This window comes from Pongo abelii, chromosome 14, assembly GCF_028885655.2.
Source record: "Pongo abelii isolate AG06213 chromosome 14, NHGRI_mPonAbe1-v2.0_pri, whole genome shotgun sequence".
Taxonomy (NCBI): Eukaryota; Metazoa; Chordata; class Mammalia; order Primates; family Hominidae; genus Pongo; species Pongo abelii.
In genome coordinates this window covers 54,491,771-54,514,329 of record NC_071999.2, presented here as the reverse complement: position 1 = coordinate 54,514,329, position 22,559 = coordinate 54,491,771, and the positions used below count along the sequence as shown (strand labels likewise).

Below are 22,559 nucleotides of genomic sequence, written 5' to 3'. Positions count from 1 at the left end.
TCGCACAGCGGGAGGTGAGTGGCGGATGAGTGAGCATTACTGCCTGAGTTCTGCCTCCTGTCAGATCAGTGGCAACATTAGAACATTAGATTCTCATAGGAGTGCAAACCCTATAGTGAACTGAGTATGCAAGGGATCTAGGTTGTGTGCTCCATATGAGAATCTAATGACTGGTGATCTGAGGTGGACCAGTTTCATCCCAAAACCATCCTCCCCACCCCCGACCAACCACCCCATCCCCATGGTCCATGGAAAAATTGTCTTCCACGAAACGAGTCCCTGGTGCCAAAAAGGTTGGGGACTGCTGCTTTAGGTGCATGGTGGTGATGGTTGCACAAAAATGAATGTTTAATGCCATTGAACTATACATTTAAAAATGATTGGGATGGCAAATTTTAGGTTATATATATATTTTACCACAATAAAAAAAATCAGTGGTGTGATTCTTAATGGGTATCAGGCTAAAAATAGGTGCCAGCATGAACATGTCAACTGCTTGATTCTCAACTATACACAAACAAACATCATAGAAATCTTTGGATTTTATTCCTGCTGAAGGGTAGTACAGTTGAACTGGCACAGTAGAAAAATGTGTCTATACCTTTGGGGGTACTTGAAGGGAAAGGCATATTCCCTATCCTCAAAGAACATATGAATTATTAGGAGAGAGGGAGATAGGTTTAGGAATCAACAACAAAATGAGATACTTATAAAGAGCTTTTCATAACAGTCAGTGAGAGAAAACCAAATAGGATGATGTGGTTTGGCTCTGTGTCCCCACCCAACTCATCTTGAATTGTAATCCTCAGTTGTTGAGGGAGAGACCTGTTGGGAGGTGCTTGGATTATGGGGGCGGTTTCCCCATACTGTTCTTATGCTAGTGAGGGAGTTCTTATGAGATCTGATGGTTTTATAAATGGCAGTTCCCCCTGGGCTTTGCGTGCTCTCGCTTACCTGCCACCACGTAAGACGGGCCTCTTCCCCTTCCGCCACAATTGTAAGTTTCTTGAGGCCTCGCCAGCCATGCGGAACTGAGTCCATTAAACCTGTTTCCTTGATAAATTACCCAGTCTCTGGTATTTCTTCATACCAGTGTGAGAACGGACCAATACAGTAATAGGGTTAACATGACAAGCAGTTATTTGTTCTGAAGATAATGCTTGTGTTGGGTAGGGGAAAATATAAAGTGTCCTTTTAGCTCATCTCCAAAACAAAAAGAGGCACAAGCAGAGGCTTAGAGATGGGAGCTAAGGAGCCTTCCAGAACTTATCATAATTAAGTTTGGTTAGAATGGAGAAAATAAGACAGAAATGTTAGCAAGGGGAGTGCGTGTGTGCATGCATGTGTTTTAACATTTATTTCCCACAGTGCCAGACATTGTGCTCTCTGCTTCACATTTTATTTACTGTCCATATTTTGTCCCATAAGGTAGGCAGCAGCATTCTCAGATTAAATAATCGGATTCAAGTTTTTCAGTAGTGACATAGCTGAAGTTCATACTCGGGTCCGCCTTAGTAGTTTGCCCAGTAGCCAGCCTCATGGCCACCAAACACACGGTGCTCCATGGTGCACAGTTACATGCTGTGTGAGTCACAGGTTAAACGTGAAAGTAAAGTGGGGGACAAAGGTTTTTTTTTTAAATAAAGATCATGACATCAGAAGGATTAGTCAGATAAACTTTGCTAAGATGGCTGGGTGCGGTGGCTCATGCCTGTAATCCCAGCACTTTGGGAGGCCGAGGCAGGCAGATCACAAGGTCAAGAGATTGAGACCATCCTGGCCGACATGGTGAAACCCCGTCTCTACTAAAAATACAAAAATTAGTTGGGCGTGGTGGTGCACGCCTGTAGTCCCAGCTACTTGGGAGGCTGAGGCAGGAGAATTGCTTGAACCTAGGAGGCAGAGGTTGCAGTGAGCCGAGATCACGCCACTGCACTCCAGCCTGGCAACAGAGTGAGACTCCGTCTTAAACAAAACAAAACAACAACCAAAAACTTTGCTAAGACTTAATATCAGGATAGGAAGCTGAAGCTACAGTAATCAATACTCATCCAGACTAGTGGAAATCTATTCAGAGGGTGTTGGATGGGGTCTTCACTTCTGTAGTTTTTAAAGTGCCCCACATGATTCTGATGTGCGGCCAGATTTGAAATCCACTGGTTTAGATTTTGTCCCTAAGATATAAGAACTTAGGCTAGGGCTGCCATTACAACTGGAATGGACTGTTCTTTTTCATCTCCTGCAAATACTTTTCAAGTACTTATTTAGTACATGTCAGACACCATGCTGGAGACTCAGTTAAAACCCATTTTGAGACATAGCATTATTGAAAATCAGAGTACCATGGTAAAAAATGAGAACTGTGAATGTGAAGTTTTCAGGGGTCAGACGTGATGGTGTGGGCATAAAAACAAGAATCGTATATTATTAGATTGAGAAAAATGTAACTGTCATTTTTTTCATTCTTGCATACTCCCGGTAATTTTCTTATTCAGAGTCCAATTTAAAATTTAGGTGTTTGTTTTGAAGATGATGAATCCCCACGTGGTAACTGTGGCTGAAAAGAGATTTTTCAAAAGCAGACTTTGTGACACGAAAACAGGCAAATTTGGTACAAGTAAAGTATAATCCAAATTTATTATATCTAAGAGGTATCATGGGCTGTAAGTAGAATCAAAGGTTAAGAACATTTTATGCACTTATTCCACAAACATTTACTGAGCATACTAGGTGCTGGGAGTGTGACAATGAGCAAAAAACACAAGTAAGAGTGTGCAAAGAGTGATCAAAATGTCAACCAGTAAGAACAAGGAAGAGCTGCCGAGGCCAAGAGGAGACAACTAGTTCTAAAGATGTGTGGATTTCACAGCCTGGTCTCTGGTTTTGAGCCTGACTGCAATTTGACATGACTCTTGGCTTAGGAAATGGTAATCCCTAATAAGACAGGGATGATATTGATGTAGAACTTGACATAAGATCTCTATTTTCTTGAAAAGAGCACAAGGTTTGTTTTAAGTCCTGAAGTAGCTCAATCTCTTCCTTCAACTGCTGCCACCTTTGTTGAGAAGCATGAATTTTTTTCTCTATTGCTATGAAAAGAAGAAATAAAATTATTTCAGCTTATTCAGTAGTTTTATTAGAAATAATGTACCATTTCTAGCCCCTTTCACTTGCAGGTACAGATACACAATCCTCGTGCCTCTGATGAAAAGGATCCAGAGCCTTATGGGCAGGAGCTGGTTTCTTTATGCCTTCACGTCCTCCTTCTGATTCAGGACAGAATTCTAACATTTATCATACACAAAGCTGCTCAGTAAACCCTTAAGATTTTGTGCACATTTATAGCAGAACAAGTCCCTTTGTATATCTTTGAGAACTTGAAAACAGTGACTGTATAACCTTCATGCTATACTATATCCATTTATTGAGAGATGATAATTGGAGAATGTGGCTAGAATACCAAGGTTAAGGACAAATCCTTCCTAAAAATGCGTCCAATTTTTAATGTTACATAAAAGCTTTTGGTTTCATTTAGAAATAGGAAGGCTTTTAATTGTGGAAACTTAGAAAAGCTTAGGAGGAAGATACTTAGGCTTTATAAATAACAAATAGTAGTCAATGGCAATGTAATTTTTAAAAGCCTCAAAATCAAACAGTTAAAACACACACATATACAACCTTTATTCAGAATAACTGCATACCTATAGTTAACTTAAAATATGAGTAAGGCTAAATTAAGCAAGTTTTTATCAACCGGGGTAGTGAAACCCAACTTAAGCCTTTTAAGTTGAATCTCATGCAGTTCTAACTAGTGGCACCCCCGCTATACTACATTATGATCTATGTACTCCCACCTAATCCACCCAAGTAGTGATGTGTGACATGTTCCCTTACATGAAAGAAAAACACACATGGAAGTCCCCTACAAAATAACTCTTTTTAGAAAAAGATTTTTAAGGCTGCTTTAAAAAAATATGGATACTGCTATATATTAGCAGACAGCCTCAAAAGACTATTAAGACAGACACTCTTTTTGGTAGATTTTTCAAAGTATTTTTCCTGCTGGTTATAAATGTAGTAAAAAATTCAAATAGAAATGTATAATATAGAAGCCAAAATGAGAAAGGTTGTGTATGTTGAGACAGGGATATGAACTAATGATTTCTTCACAGGGAAATCTTATTGTCTTCCTACCATATGCTGGAGAGACAGATACATCTGTGGAAATGCAGAGTGTGGCGGGCACTCTGTTGTGCAACTTCAGGGGGAGCCATCCACCAATGCTGTATGACTCTGTGCACGGCCTGCCCAGCCGTGTGTGGCAGCCTTGATAGAGAAGTCAGACCAGACTCATAAACAAGTGGAGGTGTAGCCTGTCTTGAGGGCATCTTAATGCTGAAAGGAGGACTCACTCAATAAATGGTTGATATTTAATAGGAAGGTTAAATCTCCCTCCTCCAAACCAAATGAGATTTTCTACTGCAAACATTTCTTGGTTATTCTTGCTTGCTCATTGTTTTTTGTTTGTTTGTTTTTCTGTTGAACCTTAAATCAGTCGTAACCCTCCCTGATAAGAAATTAAATTAGATTTGAGGATTAATAGCGGGAGAATTAAAATTTTGACCCATCTCACCAAGCGAGAGGGAGGCAAGCGGAGGGACGGTTTATCACAGCCTCGCCACCCAAGAGCAGAGAATCCACAGGAAACTTTACCAGCTCCTGCCTGGGCCACACACAGGCCAAAATATGCTCCAATGTTTGAATCAATTTTTTGTTGTCTCTACTTTTTTAATGAGTTTTTCTCATTATAAAAGTATTTGTGTGTATATAGAAAATCTGGAAAATATAGCACTAAAAGAACAGACAAAAATCACTATATTCCAACTACCTACAACCAACTACTGTCTCCACCAGGTGCAGCTGTTGTCTGTGCACGTGCACCTAGATATTTTCCTCTGTGTGTGTGGGGGCCGGCGGGATCATACTGTTTTTGTAATTGCTTTTCTCATTTAAGAAAACAATGAACATTCTTCTAAAATATTTGTATCACCTGTATGGTATATTGTTTCAATATCGTGATAAATATTTCTCAACTATGCTGCTCAGATATTATATAACTCATATACCTGCTTGAAAATTTACTAATGTGTCTTCGAACAATCTGCAGTCAAAAAGTGCACTCCCGATTTCTTCATAGTCTGGAGGGAGAAAAACATTTTCAATATTAAACAGTTTGTATAGGCAGAAACTCCTCCATTTATATATGTAATCCAAAACAGGGGAAAGGAAAGAGAGCAGTCATGTGCCGTGGAACTTTAATGTTAGACGGCAGCAGCAGCAGCAGCAGCGCAGGGAAGCTGTCAGAAATGTAATTCTTGGCATTTCTCTTTTTTCTTTTTTTTTTTTGAGACAGAATCTGACCCTGTTGCCCAGACTGGAGTGCAGTGGTGCGATCTTGGCTCACTGCAAACTCTGCCTCCTGGGTTCAAGCGATTCTCATGTCTCAGCCTCCCAAGTAGTTGGGATTGCAGGCACGCACCGCCACGCCCGGCTAATTTTTGTTTTGCCATGGTTTTGCCATGTTGGCCAGGCTGGTCTCGAACTGCTGACCTCAGATGATCCACTCACCTCGAGCTCCCAAAATGCTGGGATTACAGGCGTGAGCCACTGCGCCTGGCCCCCAATTCTTGGTATTTGTACTGAATCAGAATCTCTGTGGGATAGGCCCAGCTATCTGTGTCCTCACAAGCCCTACAGGTGGTTCTCAGGCACACTGGGAAGTGCTTGGTCTAGAGGAAATAAATGAATAAAATAGTATAATAAATGAGCTTTTGGAAATGCTTACTATTTATTTCACTTTTTGGTTTTGCCCTACAGAAAATAATCCCATTCAAATAAACATTTTTTATATTGTTGCCCACAATATAAGCTGTCCAGCTTGTCCTTGTAAAATAACTATAATAAAGGTTTTAAACTCATGGGATATAAGTTATAAGAAAGCTAAGTAAGGCTGGGCACAGTGACTCACACCTGTAATCCCCGCACTTTGGGAGGCCAAGGCGGGCAGATCACATGAGGTCAGGAATTCAAGACCAGCCTGGCCAACATGGTGAAACTCCATCTCTACTAAAAATACAAAAATTAGCCGAGCATGGTGGCACATGTCTGTAATCCTAGCTACTCCGGAGACTGAGGCAAGAGAATCACTTAAACCCTGGAGGCAGAGGTTGCAGTGAGCTGAGATCATGCCACTGCACTTCAGCCTGAGAGAGAGAGCGAGACTCTGCCTCAAAACAAAACAAACAAACAAAAAGCTAAGTAGCTATATACCTGCACATACAAATGGAACTTTGACTTCCCAAAGAGCTCTTTAAGAAAGAAACTTCTTTAACAAAGTACATCTTTAAACCAAACATCAATCAAAACATTAAAATTCCTTCTATACTTTAAAGTTTGAGTTAACATTATTTAGAAAAGGACACTTGGCTTATTAAGGAATAGAATTTGAGTCAAATCAAAACTGTAACATAACACTGTTCTCAGATCTTAGCAACAGGAATGCAGGGCGGTGGCAGGGGAGCATATGTGACCGAATCAATCTCTGAATGGCACATTCTCTTAGTGGCCAACCTGTTAGACACCTCTGGAAAATGTATCACAACTCTCAGGGCATCAGGTTACTTTTGACTAAATTACTGAGTTTGTAAATTACCCACATCCTGTTGATTTATGAAGGATAGTAGAGCTGGTACAATTATTTTATTAAAGAATGAGGTAAAGGGCCAGGCACGGTGGCTCACGCCTGTAATCCAAGCACTTTGGGAGGCCGAGGTGGACGGATCACCTGAGGTCAGGAGTTCAAGACCAGCCTGGCCAACATGGTGAAACCTTGTCTCTACTAAAAATACAGAAAATTAGCCGGGTGTAGTGGCGTGTGCCTGTAATCCCAGCTACTCAGGAGGCTGAGACAGGAGAATCGCTTGAACCCGGGAGGCAGAGGCTGCAGTGAGCCAAGATTGCACCACTGCACTCTAGCCTGGGCAACAAGGGCGAAACTCCGTCTTAAAAAAAAAAAGAATGAGGTAAAGGAGAAGAAAAAAGCAGTATAGGAAGAAAATGGGCCTTTTTTTTTCTTGGGTTTGTTTTGTTTTAAATCTAGGTCTGGGAGAAGTCTCTATACTTAGAAATATTGCTATTCATCAGTACCTGATTCTGAAGTAGTCTCATCCATGAGTTTTTCTGGAATTGAATGAACTTTGTCTAATATTTCTTCAAGTAAATAATTAAGAAGTCCTGCTTCCTTGCATTTCTTAAGAAAAGGAACTTTCACAGTTGCATCTAAGAATAAGACAAACATTTAAGAAGGAAATAGTCTTAGGGCAGCTAATCATAAATTACTTTATGCTTATTTCTTCAGACCTTGCCTAGTGGTGGATGCGCATACTTAGTAAAATAATACAGCACCTTCACCCTTTCTATTAATTATAATTTCATCATACCTCATTTTTTTTGTCCAGCTGAAACAATGAATAAAATGTTAGAAAAAGTAAAAATGAAAATTTCTCTGCTTACAATAACTATATGAATTAAGAGGCTTTTTTAAACATATAAAACTGTAATTTTTTAAATTTCAATACCTTTTGGGGAACAGGTGGTTTCAGGTTACATGGATAAGTTCTTCAGTGGTGATTTCTGAGATGTTGGTGCACCTGTCACCTGAGCAGTGTACACTGTACCCGATATGTAGTTGAATTAAGAGGATTTTAAAAAATTACCCTTAAGTCTTTGACATAACAGTCCCTGTCACTTCTTGTCACAGTTTGTATGTGTTGTTAGTGGAATGTCTATTTCTTTAAAGAACAGAGAACTACAGTTACAGGGGTCACAGTGTGAGGGGTGACACATTGCTGGATTCTGAGCTCAGGCAAGCCTGTCTGTGTCTTTATTAATAGAAGTCTATCTTTTCTTAATACTGAAGGCAATGGACCATTCCAACCTAAGTTATCTTGATATGCTGGGATTACAATACAATGGATAGTTATGATAAAGATTTATACTCATTAATTACCACAGGCCTAGAAGAATAAAGATTTAGGCGGGATACCAAGTTTGAAACAGGTGGGTTGACATTCTTATAAGTATTGTAGGCCATATTTGTTACAGACAACACTTAGCGCAAACCTGTGTGTCTGCCATGCTCTTCTTTCACTTGTCTTACGAATGTATTACATTTCATTGTTTCAGGTGGCTAGAAGGAGAGAAAATCAAGATTGCATTACACTGATTTTAATATTGCATAAAATGAAAACCAGTCTTTTGCTGTGCATAACTAAATGATACGCCTACAGTAAAAATCATGCCCTGGCTGGGCGCGGCGGCTCAAGCCTGTAATCTCGGCACTTTGGGAGGACAAGATGGGCAGATCACAAGGTCAGGAGTTCGAGACCAGCCTGGACAACAGGGTGAAACCTTGTTGCTACTAAAAATACAAAAATTAGCCAGGCGTGTTGGTGCACACCTGTAATCCCAGCTACTCAGGAGGCTGGGGCAGGAGAATCACTTGAATCCAGGAGGCAGAGTTGCAGTGAGCTTAGATCACACCATAGCACTCCAGCCTGGGCGACAGAGAGAGACTGTCTCAAAAAAAAAAAAAAAAAAAAAAAAGCCCCATATTCGTATTTAGATGTAAACATCAAATATATTTTTGTTTTGTATTATAAAACATTAAGAGGTGTTTGACAAGCACCCCTTGTATAAACAGGAGGAGGTGAAGGTTGCCGGCTCATATGAATTTAGCTTATACATGCTGATGTGTAAAAACTCAAATCCCCAAAATAGTTTCATACATTTTATACATAATAATCCAGAAGTTTATAAGAGCTACAGATTTGGTCAGGTGTGGGTCATGCAGCTGGGAAATACTTGGCTCCATAAGGATGTTTGACTGCACCGTCTGCCTGTTTTACCTGTAAGCACCTGTGGGGTCAGATGCTCTCACTAGTTTGGTGCCAGGGAATTTATAGGAGCTCGGAGAATGTCACCTCCTGAAGGTTATGTGCTTGGTACTTCCAGCTTCATTTTCATGCTCATCTCATGATGATTCTACCATCTAGGAATTATCTAAGAGCTTCCCGACTATGGAGATTCTTCCTAAAAAGGCAGCCTCAGGAGCAGCCTTAGCTGAGAACACAAATGAAGAATGTTCTACAAAGGCTCTCTGTTCGGATGATTTGGAAAGTACCTTTCACCTGACATTCAGACTGGTTTAAATAAGGACTCTGTATGAAGAAATGCAAAGCTACAAAAACTAAGTCAAATTACCTGTACATGATTGCCTGAGAGGGATTTCTTCCTTCCTCTTTTTCTTTTCACTCCTGAAAATTTAGCTAAAAATATAAACCATTTAAAAATTGGAATCCATAAAGGAAAAGATTATTGTTTGACTACATGAAATATACAACTCATATGCCAAAAGTTTTTACAAAGTCAAAAGATATGGCAAACTTCGACTAAGTGTTTGCAGCACTTATGATAAAGGGTTAATTTTAAAAAAAGATAAGTTTAATGCAAAACAGGTAAATAATTGAGTAGAAAAATGGGCACATGGGGAACTCTCTGGGGAGAGGGTTCATTGAATAGAAAAACGAACAAATTGGGTCATAGGAAAAAAATATAATTGGTGAAAAGATGGGAATGCACTCAATTTCACTCATAAGAGAAGATATTCAAAGTAAAACAGACTAATAAAGATGAAGATTATTTAATAGATGACATTTGCAAGGATTTGGTTAAGTGTGTATTGCTGGTGCTTTTCCCTGTCAATAAACACTGATTTAAAGCAGTATTTGTAATAGCATTTCCTGCTGAGTTAAAAGGGTAATGACTGAAAAATGATGGTAGAGGTGCTATTTGGAGAATGTTATCACCATAAAATGCAGTTGGCATGATGCAGAACTAAGTCTTCAACGAGGTCCTGACTCCAGTTCACAGTGAACATTGCAGATTTAGTGCTGCTAACACACTGTTGTTCCACTCATGAATAAAAGTATACCCCATAACTCCAGTTAGCCAGGATCCAGTCTGCCTTAATTAGAACTGAAATGCTAACCATGCATCCTTAGGGAATTTTCACTCAGGGAAGGTGCAGCACTTTTAAAATTTTATCTACTGAAAATTCTTATGGAAGAGAAGCAGTCCCAAAAGTCGAGGCTTTTTCCCATGTCTTAGTTTGGTTCTGTGAGTGTAGGGAGAATGAAAGATACCAGGGAATGGTTCAAAGAGAATAGGTCTTCTTCATAAAGAAGAAAAAAGTAGTCAATTATATCACATAATACACAAAGAAGCTGTCAATTTTCTAGATGTGTAAAATTTTAACTCAAACATTTGTATTTTAATTCAATGAGGCTAGAAAATTAGACTATTCCTTATGTTACTTAAATGTTTACTTTTCTTTAAAACCCACAGTGCTAAATTTTAGAAACTTACCACTTTGAGCGATGATCGGGAATTGAGCATGTTGTTGGCAAAGCAGTCTGAAATATTTAATTTCAAAGAATTGTAAAATATTTTTATTTACAGTTTTCAAATATTATGTCTATTTTTGTGATTAAAAACGTACCAACCTACTTTTCATGATGGCGTCACACTAAAGTTTTTTTTTTTGAAGCCCTGTGTAAAATTAGTGACCCACACTGAGTGCAGATGGAGGCTCAGTTAGATGTCTTTTATGCCCTCAGGGACTTAGGAAGATGATTATCTTCTTTCAAGGAATGAGTACTGATGAAGTATTATGAACAATACTAGTTCAGATACAGTGGTCAGTGAGATTTTACTGTATAAAGATACCTAAAGATCCACAATCTAAGACATGCAGATTTCTATCTGACTGTACAAGATTCTGCTGGTTTTCAACAATAAATAGCACAAAATTGCAAGCATTAATTTACCTTTCAATGAAAACAGGTATTTGCCCCAGATCTTAGATTTGACCAACAAAGGGCCTAGAACTGATTAGTATCTTCCAAGAGAAAGCAGCAGCATAGCAGGCTATGATGAAGAAATGAAGTGAGGCCGGGTGCGGTGACTCATGCCTGTAATCCCAGTACTTTGGGAGGCTGAAGCGGGCAGATCACGAGGTCAAGAGATGGAGACCCTCCTGGCCAACATGGTGAAACCCCGTCTCTACTAAAAATACAAAAATTAGCTGGGCATGGTGGCGCGTGCCTGTAGTCCCAGCTACTTGGGAGGCTGAGGCAGGAGAATCGCTTGAACCCAGGAGGCTGGAGGTTGCAGTGAGCTGAGATCGCACCATTGCAGTCCAGCCTGGGCCACAGAGCAAGACTCCGTCTTAAAAAAAAAAAAAAAAAAAGAAATGAAATGAATCGTTTTATAGAGCTGCTCGGCCACTTTCTAACCTTTCCTCCTCCTTGGCACCCAGCTTCATCCCCCTTCCTCTCCAGATGGCGCTGACTCTCAGGAAGCAGTGGCCTCGCCTAGGGGAATGCTGTTTCTTCCCATCTTATACCAGTTCCCACCTCTTCCATGCAGTCTTCCCAGCAACACCCAAACAAACTTAATCTCCTCCCACTTTGATTCTGGTATCTCTGAGCACTTTCACTTCCCAAGTACTTAAATTTTTTCAAACATATAAAACAGTGTTGAAAATATCAGGATGAACCCCCATGTCCCCATCCATTCCGCAGTGTCAACAATTCTCAACTCAAGGCCAAGCTCCTTTCATGTAACCCCTCCTGCTCTCGTTATCCCATGTGCTTCTGTTTGCATTGACCCTTCTTCTGGCCTTCCCACCAGGTGATAACTTCTCTGAGGTTCAATCTATATTTTATTCTTCTTTGTATCTCGTAGCACCTAGGAAGGTGCCTCATGTATGATAGGCATGAAGGTTTAAATTCAGTTTAAAAATGCATAAAAATTCACCTGTTCCTTGATAAAACAATGCAAGAAGACTATTTTATTGAGTCCCTATTTGTTAGTTCTTCTAATGGGTGTGATCAGTATATTTTTTCAAACTTTAAGCTATAGCAGGGACATTCCTTTTCGTTTGATCTTGTGTTTAAGGTCATTGTAAAGGTCATACTAGAACGAGCTCTTTGAGAAGGTAAATAATAAAAATGAAACTCAGACTATAACCACCTGTGAGTTTCTTAGTGAATCAAATATAAAAAGAAGTGCAGTACGAAATTTACATATTTACACGTTTCATGTCTGATTAGCAACAAAATACTTATGGAACTTGCTCGAAATCAGATTTAAAATTATTTAGCAAGCTTCTTTCAATGGTAGGCTTGCCCTCTTGTTTTAGAATATACAGCCCCCATACCTGAAGACAACAAGGTGGCAAAGAGCAAGGACTTGGAAGTCCTGCAGCCCAGCTCTGCCACTGACCAGCTGTGTAACCTGGGGACAAGTCACTGAGTGTCTCAAGGCCCCAGTTTCCTCCTCTGGAAAATGGAGATAATAGTATCTACCTCAGTTGACTATTATGAGGATTAAATGAGTTAACATTTGTAAAGCACTTAGAATTATGCCTGGCATAAAGCAGGTGGTTATTAAATAAATAAATAAATTGTGCCTGGAACACTATGGGAAAATTGGGAATATATGCGCACTGGCAGGAAAAACATCAGCCTCTGAATGGAATTTTAAAAAATCCATCTTAAGAACGTAACATAGCTCACAAAAATCATATTTAAAAAAATCATGCTGTCCTAACATTGATCTCATTATTCAAGATATTGTGACTAAAATAATATATATATATATATTTCAGTGAAATTCAAAATTCACATAACCCCTGTGCATCCCCCAAACTGGCTGTGTTCTCATTTGAAAACCATTTACATAAAATTAGTCTTCAAAGTCTCCTTGTCTTAATCCAACCATTCCTTATCCCAATCCCCCAAATGTGGTTTTAAAAATGTTTTATTAAATACTTATAAATTCCTCGAACTCCATCAGACTGTGGAACTGCGTCGTCCTTCTTGGCGCAGAAAAAGTGGTAATTCTTGTTACAGTTTTTTAAATCACATCCCACGGTGGCTCCTCTTTTATGACAAAATTTGCATTTCTACAGAAGAATAGATTTTACTGAATAAGTACCTGTTTATTGTTATTTGTTAAAATTCAAATACATCATTAAATGTTATTTAAGTTCCAGAAACCCTGCATTTTATCCTGGGCATCATCAGCAAGATTCCATCCTGTTATAAACATTAGGGTACAGTACTTATATTTGGCTGCTCATTTGGGAATTTCAGCGAAACCTCAGCTAGCCGGAATGCTTGGACAATTTTGTAATGATCTGATTAAAAGCAGAAAATGCTTTTTGTTTCAAAAAAAAATCTCTCTCTTTTAAAAAGAATTTTCTAAAAAGCAGAGTGGGCAAACCTGTCCAGCTCCAGGCAAGGGGCCCCACTAGGGGGCCCTTTGAGACAGGCGAGAGCGGCCGCTGGCTGTGCCACTGAGAGTGGTGTGATTTCTCTTTCGGACTCAGACCCTGCTGTGGGTGAGAATATCTGTATTAGAGAGTTGCTATTGAGGATAATGTGAGATAAAGTAAGGGAATCTAGGTAGTAGGGCCAAAAATTTTAAAAAATTCTACAACTCTATTAACAGTTTTTTCTTGGTTCAATTTATTTGATTCCTGGCTTGTATTTACCTATCTGGCATTTTATATGTGAGAGTGGTGTCATGTTGGCTAGGCAGTGTGTGGCCACAGCAGCCTAACTGGTTTAGGGGAATCCAGCCAGGACCAAGGCTGATCAGCATGATACTCTGGCTGAATGACGTGGGGGCACAGTGAAATCACCTTGCAGAACAGGAGGTCACTCACACCATAGCCCAGGGTCGGCACCAGCAAGCATAGAAACAGTTAAAGGAAATTCAAATATAGGCAAGAAATAAGGTTATGATAAAGGTGGAAATTCAAATCAGAGCATACAAGAACGATCATTTAATTTGGGAGGAGGGTAACTGGCTATGTATATAGGAAAAAAATAAAGTTAGATCCCTACCTCACAATATACTCCTGAATAAGTTGTACATGGATTAAAGCTCTAACTAGATAATAATGTTAAACAAAAAACTCTTAAAGATTAAGAAATACAGGAGAAAGAAAAAAGCATAGTATGGAGGCAAGGAAGGCTGTCTAAGGCAGCAAGAAAACCCAGAAGCCACAAATGAAAACTGACAGGCTGGGCATGGTGGCCCATGCCTGTAATCCTAGTACTTTGGGAGGCTGAGGCAGGAGGATTGCTTGAGCCCAGGAGTTCGAGACCTGTGACCTCATCTCTACACAGTTCGAGACACAGTGAGACCTCATCTCTACAAAAAACTTTAAAAATCAGCTGGGCATAGTGGCACACTCCTGTAGTCCCAGCTATTTGGGAGGCTGAAGCCAGAAGATGGCTTGGGCCCAGGAAATCAAGGGTGCAGTGAGCTGTGATTGCACCACTGCACTCCAGCCTGGGCGACAGAGGGAGAATCTGTTTCAAAAACAAAAAAAAAACTGACAGAACCTACTATACAAAAATTTTAAACTTCCATTTTATAGTGAGGGCATTCAAAATATTTAAAAGACAAGGAAAAGATTGAAATAAAAATGTTTGTAGCATACTAGATAAAGTTTTAAGATTCTGATAACCTGCAGAAAAGTGGTAACTGGCAAATTACAGAAGAAAAAATGCAAATGGCTAATAAACATTTATTCATTTAAAAATACATGAGTATATAGTATTTATTTAGTATGCAGTAGCTATGATGTGGCAGGCACGGTTTTAGGATAAGGGAAAACAGTAGTGGACAAAGCAGAAAAGATGCCTGTCCACATGAAGCTTACATTCTATTGGAGACAAGGTACAATGATCAAATAAAGCAAAGTTTAAAACATCTCACAGTTACATACACATATCGAATTAAAATAGGGTGAAGTGACAGAGTGTCACTGGGTCCCTACTTCAGATTAGGCAGTTAGTAAAATGGGTCAACTCTAAGGAGGTGATATGGAAGCTGAGATCTGAATAATAGTAAGAGCTCCCAGATGCAAAAAGGAGGAGGAAAGACATTCTAAGCAGAGCGCCTTGGGTCTTGGCCACAAGAATGAGCTTCCCCATTGGCAAGCTACAGCAAGGACAAGACAGATGACCAGTGCTGTTGGAGCAGCGAAGTGGGCACGGGGAAGTCTCAGGATGATCAAAGGGGTAAGTAAGGGCTGGATCATGTGGGACTTACACACCAGAGTAAGGAGTTGGGTTTTATCTTTGTGCATGGGGAACATGAACTGATGAACATTATTGAAAGATCACTCAGGCTGCTGGGCTGCTGCTGGGTGGAGAACTATGGGCTGGGGTAGGGATGGCAGGAGAGACAGTGGGGCGAGTGTCAGTACTCGCTGTAGAGAACAAGATGGGTGACTTCACTATGGTGGATTACTGACGCTGAGAGAAGTGGGTGGATGAATGCAAGATGCATCTAGGAGTTCGTGCCCACGGGCTTGGTGTTGGGCTGGGAGGTTGATGAGGAAAAGAGAGTCCTTAGACTTCTGGCTTGGGCAAATGGATAATGATGGTGCTGTTTTTATGAGCAGATTTAGATGGGGAATGTGTGTGTGTGTGTGTGTGTGTGTGTGTGTGTGTGTGTGTATAGGAGATGGAACTGTACTTTTTTGGCCACTTTACTCTGAAATGCTATTGGATGTCCATGTGGCTCTGTCAGATTGGTAGTCTGAATCCTAGGGCGGAGCCTGCTAGCTGAGGGCCCCTGCTGCTCACCCTCAAGGTACTTGCCCAGCTGTACTGAAACTACCACAGCACTGGCCTGTCCCCACCACGGGTGTGTGCCATGTATCTGCCCACATAGTCCAAGGGTTCCATAAATGCTGTGAGAGGGTAACTATTACCTCAGGTGACTTTCCTCTCTTCTCTCCTTTATCCTCCACTTCCAACCCATCCCAAAGCCTTCCCAGTAGGGAAGTCTGCATCCCAAGGTCCGCAGAAACCCTCAGGTACCTGCTTTCCCTCAAATATTATGCCTCCAATCAACTGCCCTCATTTCTCAGCCTGGGTCTCTTCATAACTGGATGGCTACTAGAATTTCACAGAGATTTCTTTAACTCTGTGTCTCCCCACTCAAATCCAATTAGTGAAGAGCAACAAAAATATTCCAGTTGAGGTCTGTCTGCTACTTTCTAATCAGTTCACCCATCTCACACCCAAAATCCTAGGGATGTGGCATTGTCAGCACTAATGATGTCAGCAGCCAGTCTTGCCAAGTATTAATTAGTAATAGCATAGACATTGAGAGCAGGATCCACATACTCTATTTTTTTTTTTTTTTTTTAATTTGAGACAGAGTCTCACTCTGTTGCCCAGGCTGGAGTACAGTGGTGTGATCACAGCTCACTGCAGCCTCGACTTTCCAGGCTCACCCAATCCTCCTACCTCAGCCTCCCAAGTAGCTGGGACTACAGGTATATGCCACTGTGTCGGGCTAATTTTTTTTCTTTTTTGGTAAAGACAGGGTCCCACTATGTTGCCCAGGTTGGTCTCAAATTCCTGGGCTCAAGCAGTCCTCAACTGCCTTGGCTTCCCAAAGTGCTGGGATTAGAGGCATGCCACACCATGCCCGGGCCACACACAGTCCATTTTTATGGCTTGCTTCAGGACCTACTACAGTATTGTGTACACTGCCTAAGACAGCATAATTTGCAGAATTCCATCTGGACTGTTGCCTTTCACCCTGAACTTTCCATTTCTTCGATTAAAATGGGCATCATTTTACCTATAGCTGGGAGGTTACCTAGAGCAATGTATGTAACACACCTACCACAGGATGCTGCTGATGCCGATGCCTTGCAAAGACTAACTATATGTTTGTCCCCGGTTATTAACCCTGTGGTTGTAGTCAGAGTGTGAGGTGCTCACACTTGCTGTCCTGCTTGCTAAGATGTGAAGGGTCCTTGAGAGGAAGTCGCTGCAATAAGCCCAGTGGAATGACTTCTGAGCATTTCTTCCTCCCTGAATAAGCTCCCTTATGACCCATGGGGAGCTGACCCCAGCTCCTAGGGTAGACCCTGATTAGTTATGGCCACCCCCAGCAGTTGGTGCAGAAAGAGGGGTGCAACCTAATTAAACTTTCAGAAGGGGGCTAATTCCATGTGTAGGGATGACCTTTCTCTTTCACTGGGTATGAACAAGAAAGCCTGATGCTTCAGTTGCTGCCTGTAGCCACCCTATGACCACAAGGGGACCAGCTGATGTTGGGAACAGGAGGCCAGAGAGGAAGAACCTGGGCCCCTGATGACATTATCAAGCCACTCAATCAACCAACTTGGAAAGCAGGTGTTTTCTCTGATCAAGTGAAAAAGTAAGTATCCTCTTTGTAAAAGTCTGTTTGACTTGAGCTTTCTTCTACTTACAGCAAAAGCGTTCTAACTCAGATCACTTTACTGGTGAAGTATATGGTAGTTTATTTTAAAATATTAAATGTTGGCCAGGCGTGGTGGCTCACGCCTGTAATCCCAGCACTTTGGGAAGCCAAGGCGGGCGGATCACCTGAGGTCAGGAGTTCGCGACCAGCCTGGCCAACATGGTGAAACCCTGTCTCTACTAAAAATACAAAAATTTGCCGAGCATGGTGGCCCATGCCTGTAATCCCAGCTACTCGGGAGGCTGAGGCAGGAGAATCGCTTGAAGCCAGGAGGCGGAGGTTGCAATGAGCTGAGACCATGTCACTGCACTCTAGCCTGGGCAACAAGAGCAAAACTCCGTCACACACACACACACACAAAATTAAATGTTAAGTTGAATTGAGGTTTCCAATACAGTTCCTACTTCTTCCAGCTCTCCAAGATGCTTCTCTATCCCTGGTGTATCAGTCAAATAGACTTCCTTTGGAATGCATCCCTTGAGGGTTCATCCAGTATAAGAAATAACATAATTTACACTTACCAACTTCCTTCCTCTCTGGATTTCTTTCTTTACTGATTCCACATCAAAACTTCTATCAGGATTAAGCGGATCATGATCCTCACATTCCACAAGTCCTGAAGAATACAGCTGCAGATTGGAAAAAAAAAAAATCCAGAGTATGCACAAAGTAATATTGAAAGCTACATGTCAGAAAATCATACCAAAAGTGGAAAATCAAACCAGGAGTGGGAAACGGACTGGGGGTAAAACAGTGGCAACCTTTGGGGGTGGATGAGCAGACCATAAGTCATCCCATTTCTCTGGGAATGACCCTGGTTTCCAGGCATGTTTTATACTTTGTAATCCTGACCTCTAATAACTCACTGACCTGGGTGGAACCCTGATGCCAAGCTGGGTCAATCTGATCCCCTGTCCTAAAAGTGTGGAATGGGCTTTGAGCAATAGCTGAAGCCACGTGGTTAGAGCAAGTCAGTCTGCAAAGAAAGAAAAACAAGGGCTAGAAAGAGGACATTCTAGGTTCCCAATGGCTTTCTAGCTGTTTCTTACACCCACCTGCATGCCTGCCTTTAGGAAACATGAAATGCCCCCAAAACCTTATCATAAACCCTCTTTTATGTTTAGGCTGGCTCAAGTCTCTATGTGCTACTTGAAACCAGAAGAATCCAAATCTGAATTGAAGATCAATGTTTCACATATTACACTCAAATAACAAAAGGGCATGAGAAACATAAGAGTTAATTTTGGTGACATTGGCATAGGTGAAGATTTCTTATAAAAATCAGAAAGCATAAAGAAAAAGTAAGTTGGATTCCATCAAAATAAAAATTGTCTTTGAAAGACATTGCTAAGAAAACAAAGAGGCAAGCCAGAGACTGGGAGAAAATATTCACAATACATATCTCTGACAAAAGACTTGTATCCAGATTTTAGAAAATACTTACAACTCAATAATAAGACAATTCAATTAAAAGTGGGCACAAAATTTGAATAGACACTTCATGAAAGAAGGTTTATGAATGGCAAATGAGCACATGAGAAGATGCTCAATATCATTAACCCTTAGGCATATTAAAGCCATAGTGAGATGCAATATATATTTACTAGACTGCCTAAAATAACAAGACCCAGTGTTGATGAGGATGTGGAGCAAATGAAATTCTTACATATTATTGGTAGAAATGTAAAATAATGCAATCACTTTTAAAGTTAAACATACACTAACTTTATGACTCAGTAATTCTACTTCTAGCTATTTACCCAAGACAAACATAACCAAACAAGAAAAGGAGATTGAGTGCCCCAAATTAAGGGTAAATAAATAAAATTGTCCTTATTTAAAGATGAGGATTGTCCACATACAATATATCCAGGTAAATCTAGAGACTTTTTAGAACTAATAAGACTTTGGTAAGGTTGCTGGATGAGATCAATAAATAAAAATCAATAGTGTTCATATATACTGATAACAGCTCATTTAAAAAGGTTTTAGAAAAAAGTAACAAAACAAAACAAAAAACAAGCCCAGAATATGCCTAACCCCAAGTTCTATACCTCTACAGATAAAAATTACTGAATAGCTACAGATAAAAATTACTGAATAGCTGGGTGCGGTGGCTCACGCCTGTAATCCCAGCACTTTGGGAGACCAAGGCAGGTGGATCACCTGAGGTGAGGAGTTCGAGACCAGTCAGGCCAACATGGTGAAACCCCATCTCTACTAAAAATACAAAAAATTAGCTGGACATGGTGGCAGGTGCCTGTAATCCCAGCTACTCGGGAGGCTGAGGCAGGAGAACTGCTTGAACCTGTGAGGTGGAGGGTGCAGTGAGCCGAGATGGTGCCATCGCACTCCAGCCTGGGCAACAAAAGCAAAACTCTGTCTCAGAAAAAAAAAAAAAAAAAAAAAAAAGCTATTGAACAATTTTGAAATTATGAAAGACCTAAATAAAGACACAAAGACTCATATACAGATGCTCATAGCTGATTTTTATCATAAGAGCTCCAAACTGGAAATAACACATGTCTACCAACAGATGAATTAATAAGCAAATTGTGATATATGCATACCAATTAAGTACTGTGAAGAATGATAAACGAACAAGATACAGATACATGCAACATGGATGCATCTAAAACAGTATGCTGAGCAAAGGAAGTGACACAAAGGAGGACAACTATAGGATTCCTTTCATATAAAATCTGAGAAAAGATAAGACAAATCTATAGGGACTTGGGGTAGGAAGGAATTGATTGCACAGAGCGTTGAGGAAACCCTTTGGGGTAATGGAAATGTTTATATCTTGATGGTGGTAGTGGTTACATGGGTCTCAACATGTATCAAAACTTTCTGAATTGGACACTTAAAATGGCTACATTTGATTTTATGTAAATTATGCCAATAAAGTTAACTAAAAAATAGTAGCAAATCAACATCAACAGTATATTAGAATAAAAACATCATGGTTGGGCTGGAAGCGGTAGCTCACGCCTGTAATCCCAACACTTTGGGAGGCTGAGACAGGAGAATCACTTGAGGCCAGGAGTTCAAGATGAGCCTGGGCAACATAGTGGGACCCCCATTTCTACAAAAAGATAAATAAAAAATTAGCTGGGTATGGTGGTACGTGCCCGTAGTCCAAGCTGAGGTGGGAGAATTGCTTAAGCCCAGGAATTCAAGGCTGCAGTGAGCTATGATTATGCCACTCCATTCCAGCCTAGGGAGACCTTGTCTCAAATAAATAAGTAAAAATAAAACATCACCATTAAATGGTGTTAATCTAAGAATGGTTTCACAGCAGAAAAAATATATAAGTACAACACACATTAATAACAGAATAAAATGAAAAAACTTAAGACATGAAAACCAAATGCAACCCATGAACTAAAATCTTTTGTTATAAAAAATGTTATTAGGCCAGGTATGGTGGCTCACACCTGTAATCCCAGCATTTGGGAGGCTGAGGTGGGAGGATTGCTTGAGCCCAGGGGTTGGATACCAACCTGGGCAACATGGCAAAACCCCATCTCTACAAAAAGTACAAAACATTAGCTGGGCACAGTGGCACATGCCTATAGTCCCAGCTACTCTGGAGGCTGAGGTGGGAGAATCACTTGAGCCCAGGAGGTCAAAGTTGCAGTGAGGCATGATGGTGCCACTGCACTCCAGCCCTGGGCAACAGAGTGAGACCTTGTCTCAGAAAAAAAGTACACACACACACACACACACATTATTAGTACAACAAGTGAAACCTCAGTGGTTTGAGGAATAGACGGTAGTAGTAGAACAAAATTTCCAGATTTTGATGTTTATATTGTTATAGTGTGAGAGAATGCCCTTGTGTATTAGTCAGTTCTCACACTGCTAATAAAGACATACGCAAGACTGGGTAATTTATAAAGAAAAAGAGGTTTAATGGACTCACAATTCCACATGGCTGGGGAGGCCTCACAATCACGGAAGAAGGTAAGGGGGAGCAAAGTCATGTTTTACATGGCAGCAGGCAAGAGAGATTTTTGGGGAACTCCTCTTTATAAAACCATCAGATTTCGTGAGATTTATTCACTAACACTATCATGTGAATGGCCTGGGAAAAACCCGCTCCCATGATTCACTTATCTCCACCTGGCTCTGCCCTTAACACTTGGGGATTATTACAATTCAAGGTGAGATTTGGGTGGGGACACAGCCAAAGCATATCATCTTATTTGTAGAAAATACATACTAAAGGCTGGGCACAGTGACTCACGCCTGTAATCCCAGCACTTTGGGAGGCTGAGGTGGGTGGATCACGAGGTCAAGAGATCAAGACCATCTTGGCTAACACGTGAAACCCCATCTCTACTACAAATACAAAAAATTAGCTGGGCGTGGTGGCATGTGTCTGTAATCCCAGCTACTCGGGAGGCTGAGGCAGGAGAATCGCTTGAACCCGGGAGGCGGAGGTTGCAGTGAGCCAAGATCACACCATTGCACTCCAGCCTGGGGTGACAGAGCAAGACTCCGTCTCAAAAAAAAAAAAAAAATCATACTAAAGTATTCAGGATAGATTGCATATCATTTAATTTAAAATGGTTCTGACCAAAAAAAAGTTCTTTGTACTGTATATGCAACTTTTCCATAAATTTGTAATTTAAAATAAACATCAAATTATGTATATAAAAAAGTAAAATAAAATAAAGCATTTAGCACTGTTTGTGGCCAGAGAGAGAAAAAGAACCCGGATCATTTCAATAGATGCAGAACAAGCATTTCGTAATATTCAATATGCTATTATTTTTAGCAAACTAGAGATAAAGGTAACTGCCTTATTTTAATTAAATGAAATCATTAAGAATGTAAAACATACACAAATTTAATGATAAGATTTTTGGAGCATCCTATTAATATCAGAAGCAAGACAGGGCTCCCAACTTTAATTGCTTGTAATCACCGCTATAATTGAATGTTTTGGAAAAACACAAGAAAAAGAGATTAAGAGTCCCCAGAATTGAAGGTAAATAAATAAAATTGTTCTTATTTAAAGATGAGGATTGTCCACATACAATATACCCAGGTAAATCTAGAGAGGTTTTAGAACTAATAAGACTTTGGTAAGGTTGCTGGATGAGATC

At 40.4% G+C, this 22,559-nt stretch overlaps 1 protein-coding gene across 4 annotated transcripts in view; it reads right to left on the bottom strand.

The window, feature by feature from the left end:
• Positions 1-2,621: 2,621 nt before the first annotated feature.
• PHF11 (PHD finger protein 11) overlaps positions 2,622-22,559 on the bottom strand; it is a 36,143-nt gene continuing 16,205 nt past the window's right edge. For 2 of the 4 annotated variants that reach the window (XM_063714911.1, XM_002824275.6), the window contains exons 3-10: positions 17,967-18,074; positions 12,954-13,087; positions 10,486-10,532; positions 9,322-9,386; positions 8,182-8,248; positions 7,207-7,338; positions 5,127-5,198; positions 2,622-3,089 (exon numbers count right to left, since the gene is read on the bottom strand). In XM_063714911.1, the coding sequence (XP_063570981.1) occupies positions 2,935-3,089; positions 5,127-5,198; positions 7,207-7,338; positions 8,182-8,248; positions 9,322-9,386; positions 10,486-10,532; positions 12,954-13,087; positions 17,967-18,074 (780 nt within the window). In that variant the 3' untranslated portion in view covers positions 2,622-2,934. Of the gene's footprint in view, positions 3,090-5,126; positions 5,199-5,628; positions 5,790-7,206; positions 7,339-8,181; positions 8,249-9,321; positions 9,387-10,485; positions 10,533-12,953; positions 13,088-17,966; positions 18,075-18,315; positions 18,417-22,559 lie in introns of those variants that run through there. The other 2 variants (XM_063714912.1, XR_010136773.1) reach the window with 2 other exon arrangements.